Source organism: Hirundo rustica, chromosome 10 (assembly GCF_015227805.2).
Source record: "Hirundo rustica isolate bHirRus1 chromosome 10, bHirRus1.pri.v3, whole genome shotgun sequence".
Taxonomy (NCBI): domain Eukaryota; kingdom Metazoa; phylum Chordata; class Aves; order Passeriformes; family Hirundinidae; genus Hirundo; species Hirundo rustica.
Window position 1 is genome coordinate 7240770 of NC_053459.1, and position 13645 is coordinate 7254414.

The 13645-nt window shown below is 43.3% G+C and overlaps 1 protein-coding gene across 1 annotated transcript in view; it reads right to left on the reverse strand.

Annotated features, from left to right (window-relative positions):
- Window positions 1–12691, reverse strand: part of SLC25A36 (solute carrier family 25 member 36) — a 30497-nt gene extending 17806 nt beyond the window's left edge. The window contains exons 1-2 of the mRNA XM_040074896.2: window positions 12547–12691; window positions 3205–3375 (exon numbers count right to left, since the gene is read on the reverse strand). Of these exons, the coding sequence (XP_039930830.1) occupies window positions 3205–3375; window positions 12547–12587 (212 nt within the window). The 5' untranslated portion in view covers window positions 12588–12691. The remainder of the gene's footprint in view (window positions 1–3204; window positions 3376–12546) is intronic.
- Between the last annotated feature and the right edge of the window lie 954 nt (window positions 12692–13645).

Here is a 13645-nt window from a genome sequence, read left to right on the forward strand (position 1 = left end):
AGTTGTGGATTTAGGAAGAGTTGAAGAGCATTATGCAGCAAGGTACCCTGGCACTGTAAGAGACTATGCATTAATAGTCAGTGAAATCAGTCTGCCCCACAATTTAGATGCTAATCACATTGGTATTTTAAAGAGTATGGTAGGACATGGGAGGAGAAACAAGGCCTACTTGCATTTCATTACTGGAAATTGCTCTAGCAATTACTTTAGAACCAGATTTAAAGTTAATTCTTAACTACATTCCCAAATACTACAAAACAGAACCCTGTGCTTACTGATTTAGAAATATTGGCCAATGCACACAAATAGTTCTGTATATTTCTTCTCCAAAGAGCTATGCAACTAATGACAAGTCAATTAGTCAATAAAGCAAACTATCCTTGTATAAATGGCCATTTTGTTTGGAATTTTACTATCAGAACAAACAAGTGAAAGCATTCTACAGCACTGAAGGGGATTTCAAGCCTATTCTGACTTCCGGTACCTGGTTCCCCATTGCTCCACTGCTAAATCAAACCAAAAGTTGACCTTTGCTTTCACAAAGGAAAAACAAACCAGTGATTCTGCAGTTACCACTGCTATTTAGGAATACTGACACATAATGTGTCCAGCAACGTCCCAGCTTTTTGTCCATAAGTCAGCTGTCATTTCACTATGTGGGCAGCATCATTCCACAGCAGTAATTGGAATACTGAACACATACTCAACAACAACTTGGAAATACAAATAAGTTGGGCCTGTCTGTCATCCTGAAAGCATTTTTATGCCTTGCAATGCTGAACTCAATATGAACTGTGTCCACTTAAACCACTACTTAAATATCACTACTGTCACATCATGAGTAATCATGTACACATGCACATATAGCTACACACATATTCAAAGCAGCAGGAATCCCAGTGTCTTCAGAACTTAGGAATGAAGTGTACCAGGTCTCTGCCTCTTTTGGATCTACGGTCCCAGAATTTGACAGAGCAGCTAAGAGCTAAAGAGAGGTTGCACCAGACAGGATTATAATGGAGGGAGTTACTGATGCTCTTTTGCATTCACAGACACCAGCTGAAGGAGTGCCAGAGGCTGCACTGAAAATAAAACACAAGCTTTTTGCATTATAGAGTAGATGCCAGGGCCTGCACTTGTTTATTGAAAGCAGTTAAGGGCAAATCTATGGTTGAAAGAGCAGGACAAGTGCTCCATACAGCCTCAACTGACCTATGTTGCATGGAGAGCCTGCACTGGGAAGCTGGTGAGATTTCCACTAGCAAGACCTCGGGTTTAAATTGTGCAAGATGAACGATGAGAAAATGTAATATGACATGCAACACAGATATTTAAGAAAAAAAGAATTTGCTTTTGTTGCCAGAGAATAGTCACCTGTTTTTCCAAGTGTTTCCTGACAGAAATGACTTTGAAATCACCTCTACTTATGCTTAAGATGCAGAAGTGATTCTACAGCAGTCAGTTCACTGAAATTCTGACATAATTTGCTTGAATCATTCTGCTTTTAGACTGAGTAATGTGAGTCTTGAGCACAGCATCAAATTTGCTATGACACAACCAAAGTCTGATAACTATGAGTCAAAAAATACCTAATGACAGTAAGGGCATGACAGTGACAAAGGAATCCAGTTTTATTTCTCCACTAAACAGCCCTAGTACCTCAGCCAAGAGTAATTATGTCTTGCACCTGTGTATGTTTATTATCAGAGTCCATTGCCATGTTTATTTGGGATTTTTTTCGTATTTACTGTATTTAAAAACTTGAAACCCAGGCTTTGCACCTCAGCACTTCGATAATGGCCTGAAAGAAAACACATCAAAGCAAAGAACAAAAGCAGCAGAAGAGACACATTCTTGTATTACAGATAAACAGCATGTGTAAGAAGGCAATTGTTAAAGACAAAGCAACAAACAAACAAGCCCTACCAATAAAGTTCATCATGGGCTATGTCTACCTCATTCTGAATTTGCTTCTGGGGAGTACCAAGTTATTTCCAGTTTTAGGGATGCATTCAAAGCATAGCAGGCTTCTAGCAGAGAAGCATAACAAAAATCACATCTACTTAACCTGCAATTCATTGATATACATTTCTAAAGGGAAAATAAATTCATAACCACACATTCAGAAAGAAGCCAAAGCACTCTACTTCCATCAAGAGAAGCCACTAAATCAAGCAGATCTCCTTGCTCGTCAATCCAAGCCTTTCCTTCCCACATACCTGTTCCAAACATGTTCACTCATCCGACCCTCATGAAAAGGCTCTGACCCCAAACTTTCGTGGTAAGAATGATCTTCCATTCAAGGAGCTATTTGCATACAACCTCCATTTAAGCAAATCCTCTCCTCTAACCAGATTAAGTTTAAACCCTACACTTCATCTGCCAGAAGGGGTTCTCTACAAACTACTTCTTAATAATTAATTGAGAGTAGAAGATAGAAGCTGTCAAGGCTCAACCAACTTTCGAACTCAAGAAGCTGTAGCAGGTCCTTCCTGTAGGAAATCTCCCCTCACCCCCAAATACTGAAGGTACCTTGTACCTCCCCTCCCCTGAACTGGCTAGCTTGAGCCTTCCAGGGTGAAGTGAGCCCTTCCTGGGGGCCATACAAGCAATTTAACTGCAGCCTTACAACTTTCCTGCTGGCTCCTGAACTACACAAGCACTGCAAACAAGGAGAGGAAAGTGAGGCACTACATGAACAACACATCTCAGACCACTCCAAAAGCTAGCTTTAGCTATCTTTTACTAGCTCTAAAAGAATATTACTACTCACACATCCACCAGAGATAGTCAAAGGCAAAAAACTGTATTAGTGGTGAAAGTTGAAAGAGACTACGAAACTGAGTTAATTTTAATTGCCTCCATATTCAGTAACTTCTATGATTTGGACACAAAACAGTCTTATACTAGGCATTTTCAGGATGAAAATGGGAGTCTGGCGCTTAAGTGTTATACTGTTGCCAGTGAAATTTGGGGATGCAGTTTGAAGCAGTGACTTGTACACGATGTACATGCTCTGGCTACTTCAACATACAATCTCAAGCATGAAAGACATTCAAAAAATTAGAAACAATTAAAAGGCAAAATATGGAAAGTCATCTTCTGGTAGCACCATGACAGACATAAGAGTCTGAATATTTTATAGAGATTTTGACCTCCTCCCTCCCTAAAATGAACCCAAACCCTTGTGCCAGGTACACTCACTTCAGACAATGGAGAGGTCCAGGAGAAACTCTGGTTACTCGGTTGACAGTGGCACCATTCACGGTGTTGAGATGAACTTCAGAGATGTAGAGAGTCACAGAGGAGGACTGCAGTCGTGTTTTTACAACTTCCAGCGGACATGTTAGAATTGCACCAACAGTACCTCCACATCTGCAAAAATAAACGGTTTTTAACTGCAAACAAACTGAAGGATACAGTCACCTAGCACTGACATCACAGTCAACACAGTCCCACTGCAAAAAGTGAAGAACCAATGGGGACACGTGGGACAATGACAGTTATTCACCCTTGAAGGCAAGCAAACTGTTAGTCTGCAAACCTCACAACCTGAAGAGAAAATTTAAACAGATAAAATGTAGTGAAGGCACATAGTACATGCTGTTCAAATCAGTTCTGGAAAGTAGCTCAGTAGCTTAAATGTTTAACTTCTTTAGTAAATTTTACCTTTTCTTTTTAATGTTTAGTGCGCTCCTGACCACTAAAAAAATTGCCAAAAATCCTTAAGGGCTAAAAAGATTATGAAAAAAATGGTAAAATCTGCAGTATTGCAATTTAATAACATCTTCAAAAGTCCAACTATATTTTGGTCATTGTACCATGAAAGCAGCAATTATCCAAGTGCTTCCCAAGCTCTGCCCACCTCAGCAAGGCAGACCAGGACTGCAGAATAGAACCTGCAAAGCCAGATGATCTCATGTGGCTGATCAGGTGAAGACTTGCTGGGTTTGCTTCAGTCTCTCTCTCATTCCTGAGAGCTAACCAAGGCAAGCCATGCACAACTTGTGCTGACAGCAGTTCCTGCTGTTCCGCTCAACCACAGCACAGCCAGGAACACACTGCCCTGCACAGCTCTGCTCAGAGCCTTCTTGGGCTTCTTCGGAAGTCACTTATTAAGATCCACATTCCTAGCTGTGCAACTACAGCCTTGGAGGGGAAAATAGCAAATCCACAAATTCTGAGTTCCAAGACAGTTTCCTGAACTTTTTCAGAGATCAGTATTCTTAACATTGCTAAACATCCTTCTTAAAACTATGGGCAGGACACCATCTCCTTTAAAAAACAAACAAAAAATCCAACCCAAAGAAGCAAACCTAGATTTTGGCTCAGGTATTAAAGCTAACTACAGCTCAGTTTGAAACCCAGTAACACAAATACAATACTAAAGTCAAAGGGCCCATATTTGCCTCCCCTAATAAATATATATAACAACATATATGTAACTAGAAGAAGTGCTTGATTCTGACAAGATAGTTATCAGCTATTTCTTTTTCTAACACAAGAAGCTCAAACACCCCCAAACCCTTTAATAAGCCAGTTCAAATCTTTTAAAAATGTTTTCTAAAATGAAAAGGAGGGTTTAGTCCAAATTAATAGCTATGACTCAAGATATCCTATAAACTTTCATAGGAGGGTAGTCTGATGACTCTCTTCTACCACAGAGAATACCAGAAAAACAGCACTGCATCCTACAAACCTAATCTGTTTCTATGGAGTCAACTGAGAGTAGAGCTGCCAGGTAGAAGTTTGATGTTCACTTAACACTCCATTTAAACCCCATGACCTAAAAGTATCCTATTACTAAGCCTAAAAGCATCCTGCCTGTCCCTAGCTCCAACACTAGACTGAAGTCTATTCTCTTTCCCGGTTTAAATGAGGAAAGATATCGAGTTTCTTTGCCAGTCTGGAAAAAAGTGACATCACAGGATGATGAAAGACAGTCTTTCAGTGTGTGCTGCGCACATGCAGTTACAGCCTGACACAGAATAAGAGCAGCCTGCCCTGAATAAGCAATTCACTTGCTTCTAACACTAAGCTACAAATAGGCTTATTTTAAAATTAAGAGTTGCAGAAAGAGAGTAGATGTGCTAATATTTAGTCAGCGTTGGAAACAGTAAGAGCCTGTAATGTGAAGGTTCAAGACTTGAACAGCACGTGAGAAGCAGCTAGGTCAGCTCCCCAAACAAACATGAAGCTACCGAAGCTCTAAAGCTCTGAGACAAACAAAGTTGTCTGTTTCCTGCAGTTCAAAACAGACCCCACCCCATGGTAATATGCCTGTGCATGTTATGAAGGAGGCAATGAAGGAAGTTGGATTTAGAGATTACTTCCTGCAACCCCTCCATTTTTGTTCTCCTTGAGCTTACTCTCTTACAAACTTTTCTGTGTTTGATTTTGCACAGGTTACACAAAAAACTTTCAAACAATGGCAGCCACAAGAGAAAGCAGAAGATATGATTTATATTAATGAGATAAATGCTATGGACGTAGGGAAGAAATGAGGACAAAAAAACAAAAACAAAAACCTTGTCCTGCATTCTTGAGCAGGGCTTGGAGTTTGGAGCCCTTAATAGCCCTCTTCCCCCCCCCGTCCCGATACATCAGAGCAGAAAAATTTTCTGAAGTTGAAGATTAACGCTGACCTGGAGCTCCTGCCCTGCATGCTCCCCTGCACCACACCCAAAGCACAAGGGATGCCTGACTGCAGCAGTTGTAGCAGACATTCAGGGTGGATGGGGCAGACACCCTTCACTCAGCAGTGGATTACTGGGGAAGGGGGCTGATAACACAGCTACTCCGTACTTGCTGTTGTTGTCTACAGCAGGTCAGTGACAGCTAGCAGATGTAACAGCAGCCGGCACCACGTTCACATGCATCCCTAAAGGAGCAGCAGATCCACCTGCCTCCCTTTAAGAGCCTTTTCCTGCACCACAGTCTGCCATTCAAGTAATTTCAAACAATCAGCACCCTTGGCAGTTTCTTGCTGTTGTGTTTCTTTGGTTAGGCTTTTCTTAAACAATTTAGGATGTCTCTACTGAGCTCAAGAATATTTTCAATGTTTTCCACTAACTATTGATAGTTTGAATTAAACTTCTCTGTCCCTGATCTTCAAGATCTCAAATTCCTTCTTACAGCTGAAGAAAGCTGAGAAGTTTTGCAGCGCTATGTGCTCCTGTAATGCGAGTCTTGGCAAAACCCCTGATTTCTACTTCTGTCAAACAAACACATCACTTTGCCAGCCCTCAAAAGTGAGTACAAAAAAGTAACACATCACTTTCCCAGATAATAGAGACAACATATAAAACTGAAGGAGTGAAAGAAATGTCTTGGTATGTTGAGGAGCCAGATCTTTGTCAATGGTCACATGATCCACTGAGTTTGAATTAAACAACTAAACAAAGGCATAATCCAGTAACTACTCTGACTTGTCTACTTCACTTGACCTTTAAGATAAACACCTCAAGGCTTGACAAAAATCTGTTTATGAAAAACTGTCAATAAACAGAGCTTGTGGGTAAACAAAGAAGAGAAACAATCCAAAAATATGCACTCTGTACAAACAAGCAACTTTTAAGAAGCATAGCAGCTGTTCTGTTGCAGCATCAATGACAGTGTATTTTACTTAGAAGGGTATTTCCAGCCTTGCTTATTTTACACACTATTGGGAATACCGTTGGAGACAGCTATGTTTTTGTGCTCAAGTCCTGTCAGGTCATTAAGAGCCAGCCACCAGCTCCAACCTATAACAAGTGCTCTATAAATTGCCAGCAGATTGAACAAGTGAGGAGGGGAGCAGGAAAGGCGGCAGTAAATTAAGGGGAATACTTTTAGTTTGCACTTTAGCAAAAATTAGGAACTAGGAACAGTTCATAAAAAACATTTTTTTAACAGTTTGAAAGATACGAGATTTTTTCTTGATAATGTAGGTGGGATTTTGTAAACTACTTCAGAAATTGCTACTACCTAAAATCACTCTGGGCTTGAGTTTCTCCAGTCATGCATGCACCAGGCCCCAACAAGTGTAACTTGTAGGAACATTTACTAATGTGTAACTATTTCTCCAGGATTAGATGAATTTCACCTCTTAGAGTAAGTAGTTGAACAAACACACTCCTGCTGACACAGTATAAACGGGAACTGAAGAATGGCAAGACCTGAGATACTCTTGTGTCTGAATGCTTGCTGCAGTTTCCAGTGAATGCTATTCACAAGACCCCTTGCTCACCTTACCTACCCTAAATGTGGTATTTGCCTCTAATCAATGTTTGCTACAAGCCTTCGTCAGCTTCACCACTTGAGTACAAAAAAAGCTTGCAAAGCTGACTTTCAGCAGCAACACCTTGACCATAAAAGGGTATGAAAATACACCTGTAGGCCCCAAGTAATTTGAAGGGCAGAAAAGCAGAGATCAGTAGGTAAATCCACAAAAATACACCCACTGCTTAAAAAAGAAAGACTAAAATCCCACTACTATTGATTGTATTAATACTATTATATTGATTGACTAAAATCCTACTACTATTGACTACTACTACTCTCAAGCCAGAGAATTAGAATTTCAACTTGGGCCTTCTTGTACAATTTAAGAGATGTCCCATTCAGTGAAAAAAGATGTCGTTATCTGCAGGATCATGATAAACAAAAAACCACAAAACTAAGAACAGCTGTCTACTTGACATCCCTTGGACTGAAGAATTCCAGGAAGATGGCAATGTTCTCCTAAACTAATGAGAACATTTCTCCTCCAGGAAGCATCCATTGAAAAAAAAATCCACAAAAAAACCACAAAAGAAACCCCAACTACTCACAACACATTTAATTTAATCCCACCTAGTAATTTGAAGACCATCATCTCACTGGATTAACAGAAACAAACCTGGAAATATTGGGCTTTAAATTCTGCTAACTGTTCAACAGGTGACAACCATTTTCTTCAGACACACCTGCATTATTTGTGTGACACTCCAAGGAAAGAAAAAAATATGCACATGCTTCCAAAGCCTAAACCTGCTTGGCATTCAGATCCCAGGTTCTCCTTCCAGACATAGCTACACAAGAAAGTTTTCTCTTATTATTTCAAGGTTAAGGTATGGGCTAAGGAGTCACAGCCCTTGTCTAGAGCAGCTAAGTACCTTCTACTGGTACCTTTCAGACCTCCAAGTACCAACAGAGACAGCTCCAGCATAGATGAGGGTCTCACATTCAGCCACTGCACTGTCTAGAAATGCTCTAAAGCAGACTGATGCCAGTGTGGGCTGACTTAGAACTAAAACTGTCAGTGCACATTTTTTCAATTCCTTGAGATAATGATGAATTTTATGAAAACAAAAGCCATGGCTGCCCTAGTGCTAGTTTCAGATTCACCTTTGACAGTCGTTGTAACCACAGCCTCAAAGACTTAAAGATAAACCTTGACCCTGTTATCTTGGGTCTACATTAATTCATGTATTTTACCAGTTACTTATCTTTCCTGCATGAAAATGAAAGTTCCATGCAAACACTGTCTGTCAAAAGAAACAGCAAGTAAACTGAGTTCAAAATTCTGTCAAAAAAAGTATCCAAGCCACTTGAAAACAGAACAGTCTTCATCAGTTACTGCAAATTCAGGTGCCAAGACTACCAGCAGTTTCATGGAGATGTCTCACTACCAGGGTAACTTTCATATGATCATGTTTAGTATCAGTCTTTAGAGAATCTCTAAGGGCTTTTGCAAGTACAGCTTTCAAAAACAGCATTCATTAATCCTCACAAATTTCAGTGTTTTTCTGGTATAATACTGTTCAACTTGAGTACTAGCACCCATAAACCCTCAATCACTTCACTCACTGATTATGTTTCTTTGCTGAAACATAGAAAAAATAAGTTAAGCTCACATCCATAAACTACAAATACTAATCAAACTTGCCACATCTAATGAATAGTATAAAAATAAAATCCCTCCATGTGCTGCCACATAGAAACATACAAGTGAAAAGAGGAAAAACACCACCCTGGGATTAAGCATCACTGGGTTCCATTACCCAAAACAAACATCAACATGAACAGCATAGCTTCTATTAGGAGCCAGGGTAAATCAATATTTACAGTAACATTTGTATAAGTAAAAACAGCTCAAAGCATCTAAAAAGAAATATGAGTAAGATACCAGTGGCATAGTTTCTCAAGTACTGACAGCAATTTTCATGCCATTTACTAACCCCATGGAGCAAACCACAAGCTTTAAACAAACACTGTATTACTTCACACAGAAGTGTATCTGAATATAAAAATAACCTTGTTTGGACAGAAAAGCACTAACCTTCTTCTCACTTGTTCTGAAATATGTCTAGGGTTATGCCACAAATGTATTTTAGCACAGAGAGGAGCTGAGTGCTTGGCAACTCAGTTATGGCTCAAGCGGCTGTTTCCTGAAAGGTGTAAAAAAGCCCCCATCATCACAATACCTGCTATGCATTATTAATAATCTTCTGAAATCAGAAAAGCCTAAGGGTCTCTTACCTTCACTTCTTAAATTTCAACAGTGTCTGTTCTTGCTGAGAATTCAAACACTTCTATTAAGTACATTCTCTGCATCTTAACCGTTTTAGCCACTGTAGGGATTTGCTAAGAACCTTTGTTAGTGATTAAATCACAGACCAATTTGAGACAGTTCTATAATCAAGATAAAGAAGCTCCTCCTTATACTTCCTCACACATTACATTAGAGAACAGCCAAATTTCTGCAGGAAACACCAAGAGTGAAGAAAAGCAAACTTAAGACTATCCAACAGTGTACTAAGAAAAACAGCCGCCCACATCCTAACCCAAATCCCTCCTTTTGCTGAGGAAACAACACTCATGCAAGTTCACTGCTCTGAGTGGAAGTTTATATGATACACAATTACTGTCATAAGCTTTCTGGAAATGGAGAATAAGTCATGAAAACTTGAACACTATTTTTGCAGCCACCACCTGAATTTTCACTGTATGGTTACAAGCCAATACATCCAAAACATTCATCTTTCCTATAAAGTAAAACATTAAGGTTTCCTACTACTTTTAAAAATGAGTCTAACAACTAAAAACACAACCATAACATACTACTTGAACTAAAAATGTTATTCTACATCCCACATTTCAATCACATGACTTTTTAATTTAAGAATGAAGAATGTTCAGCTGCATCCTTGGTTTAGAATAAAAGCACCTGAGTTTATACTACCAACATAATGTCTACAGTGACAACAGTTTCTATTTGACTAAGTGGGGGAGAAAGAGAAGATATATTAAAAAAACCCCATACAGCCTAGGCAGCTACAGAGAAATCCCAGGATAGCCCCACTTATGCTACTAAACCAGCAATGTCATCTATCAAACTTTCATTGCAGAAAGCAGGAACAGAGGAATGAACTTGAACACTTAAAAAAAAAAAAAAGTGTTCAAGCACTGGCAGATAGAGATAATCACACTGTTTCCACACAGGCTCTGGTGCAACTCAAAGGCAAACAAAGCTACAAAGCTTCCTTCCTCTAAGTTTCACTGAAGACTAAAGATCACTTAGGTGATCTGTAGTGCACCATACTTGCAAAGTCATGAGATGACCTCAAAAAACTCCTACTGCAAAAAGTAACCAAATACAGCACTAGCTAGGCTGAACTAAGATTACAGGAAACAAGTGGCTCACACTCAGCCTCTTCCTCACAGCGTAACCCCTGGCCCAATTGGCCAGCACCTGCCCATCGACCAGACTGCTCTGTAACACATAGGAATGAGCAAGCTGAGCTGAGCAATCTTCTTCTGGTCTCAAGTTTCAGGTTTATAAACACGTTTCTGACATAACACACAATTCTGCTCAGTAATCTTCTCTGTGCAGAGCTGTCAAGCTGAAGGGCTACAATCAGGCATCACTGACAGAATCCTTAGGGCTGGAAGGGACCTTTGGAGACCATGTTGTCTCATGTCCCTGCTGAGGTAGGGTCACCTGGAGCAGGTGACACAGGAACACATCCAGGTGGGTTTGGAATGTCTCCAAAGGGGGAAACCCCACAACCTCCTTGGGCAGCCTGTTCCAGTGCTCTGCCACCCTCAATATAAAGTTCTTCCTCCTGCTGAAGTGAAACTTCTGTTTTAGTTTATGGCCTCTGCTCATTGTCTTGTCGCTGGACACCATTGAAAAAAGTCTGGCACCATCCTCTTGGTACTTCCTTGAGATATTCATATGCGTTAATGAGATCTCCGCTCAGTCTCTTCTCCAGACTTGACCTGCAAACAGGCCCAGCTTCCTCAGTCTGTTCTCATAACACAGATGCTCCAGACCCCTCATCATATTGGTAGCCCTCTACTGGACCCTCTCCAGAAGCTCCTGATCTTTCTTGAGCTCCATCTATTGCTTTTCTGAATGCTTACAAGGATGTAAAGTCTGAAGAAGAGAGTACACACTACTACACCTCAGGCCTCCTGATGCGTAACCACTCTCCTCTTAAACAGGGTGCAAGAAATCAAGGGGATGAAAAAGCCCCTCCACAGGCACTAGATCAGGTGTACAATACCTCAAAGTGTGCCTTAAGCAGAGAAAGTACTGACAGGTATCCAAGTCACTCAGACTTGCTCAGAATCAATACACTATTCTTCCACCTCAGTCCAGAAGCAGCAAGCTTATTTTTGTCAGTGGGGAGCACAAAGGGAAATCACAGCTTCAAGCTCTCATCATGGGGATGCAAGGTATGTCCTCTCCCGAACAGTCACGTTCACTACCCAAATCCACTATCACAATCAAAACCATCAGGACCCCCAGCTTTCCCTTCTGGTCTGGGGGAAGAACCAGAGACTTCAGAAATACAGTCCATATAACCCATACATTTTGAAACTTCCATTAATAGCTGTGAAAGTACAAAAGTTACCTCAAACCTAACTAAGGGTACATCTTTATTTCTGGGTACATTCTTCCCTCCCGTTTCTTCTACCTCTGTGGCTGGAGAGCTGCATGACCATGCCAAAGCCCCAGAGGGAAGCTCACCACACACCGGAGCGTTAAAATGCATTGCACCGATACGGCGGCCCTTGGACACAAGCGTGACCAGCGGGTCATTCCCAGCCCGCGAAGGCGAGTCCTGGCAGCCTCTCGGTACAGCGGGGAGCCCACGCACGCCAGGCCCTGCGTGCTTCCCCACGAAAACGCCAGATAAGGGACAAACCCGGGAACGGCGAGCAGAGAGAGCGGACTGGTTTTCCGGGAAGCCTCGCCCCCCCGCCGCCCGAGGGCCCGCGTTCCACCCGTGACACAACGCAACACTCGGGGCCGGGCCCGACCGCGCGGAGCGGGCCCGGAAGGGCCTCAGGGCACGGGGCGGGCGGCGGAGCGCGGCCCCCTCCGCCCTCCCCGCGGCCCCTCGGGCACCGAGGAGCGGGGCAGCCCCCACAGCCCTACCGAGAGGTCACCAGGCAGCCGTTCCAGGCCGCCCCCGCGCCCAGGCCAGCCAGCAGCCGGCACGGGAGCGGGGCTAGACCCAGAGCCCAGGGCGGAGAACGGGAAAGCACAGGAGCGGTTCGCGGGGCTTCACCTACCCGCCGGCAAAGAGATGCACCAGAGTGTCTCTTTGGCTCATCCTCGTCGCCTGCACCCGGGCGGGAGGAAGGAGGCGCCGGGCGCTTCCGCCCCACACTCACGGCGCCGCGCCTGGCAGAGCTCAGCATAAATACGGGCGGGCCGGCTCCGCCTCCCGCTGCCGGCGGGGCTCCGCAGCCACACGGGCCGCGGCTTCCTGTGAGGGAGGGAGGGGGCCGGGCCGGGCCCGCCCCGCCCCTCGCCGCGGCCGCGGCGGCACCGCCAGCGCGTGGCTGTGAATATGCGTAAATGAATATGCAACGAGTCCCCAGTGAGAGGCTGCGATTGGCTGCGGTCGCGTGACGTCAGGGCAGGCACGGGCTCGCCTCGTGAATATGCAACGACCCTCCGCGTCCCCAGTTAAACAGAGGCCGCCATTGGCTGCGGCCTGTGACGTCACGCGCGCGGTCCCTCGTGCTGTCGGCCGGGCGGGCTGGGCGGCTGCTGCCTGAGGCGGCGGCGCGGGGGGGGGAGCAGGTGGGGAGCAGGTGGGGACGGAGGGCTTTGTCCACGGTATTCCAGAGCTGCCTGCACACGGTGCTGTTCCCTGTGCTCTGGGATGACCCTGCCTGAGCGGGGAGGTGGGACAGATGCTCCACTGTGGTCTTTTCCAACCTGACCCCTTCTGTTAGGCCCGCAGCCGCTGGGGCTGGGAAGGTCACAACCAGCAAGTGCAGAAAATGTGGGGAAAAGGATATGAAAAACAGCCCTAGTGCCCCAAAGAGCAGCATTAGTAAGGTGTGTGGTGGCCTCAGGGTTTTGTTTTTTTTTTTTTTTTTTTTTTTTCCCCGTTTAGTCTTGCATTCTGGGTCATCCCCTCAGCTCCTGCAGCAATCCATCTCCCCAATGAGACGCCCAAACACTGCTCCTTGGGTGTTTCTGAAATATCCCGGCTCACTGAGTGGCTTTCGTCTTGGTTTTCCTCAAACACTTACGGATAAGTGATGCCTGTATAACTTAGATCAAAGTTACAAGGTGCTTTTATAGCATGAGTTATATCATATGACCTAAAGCATGACTTTTATATGCCTATATAACCTGACACCTATATAACCTGAA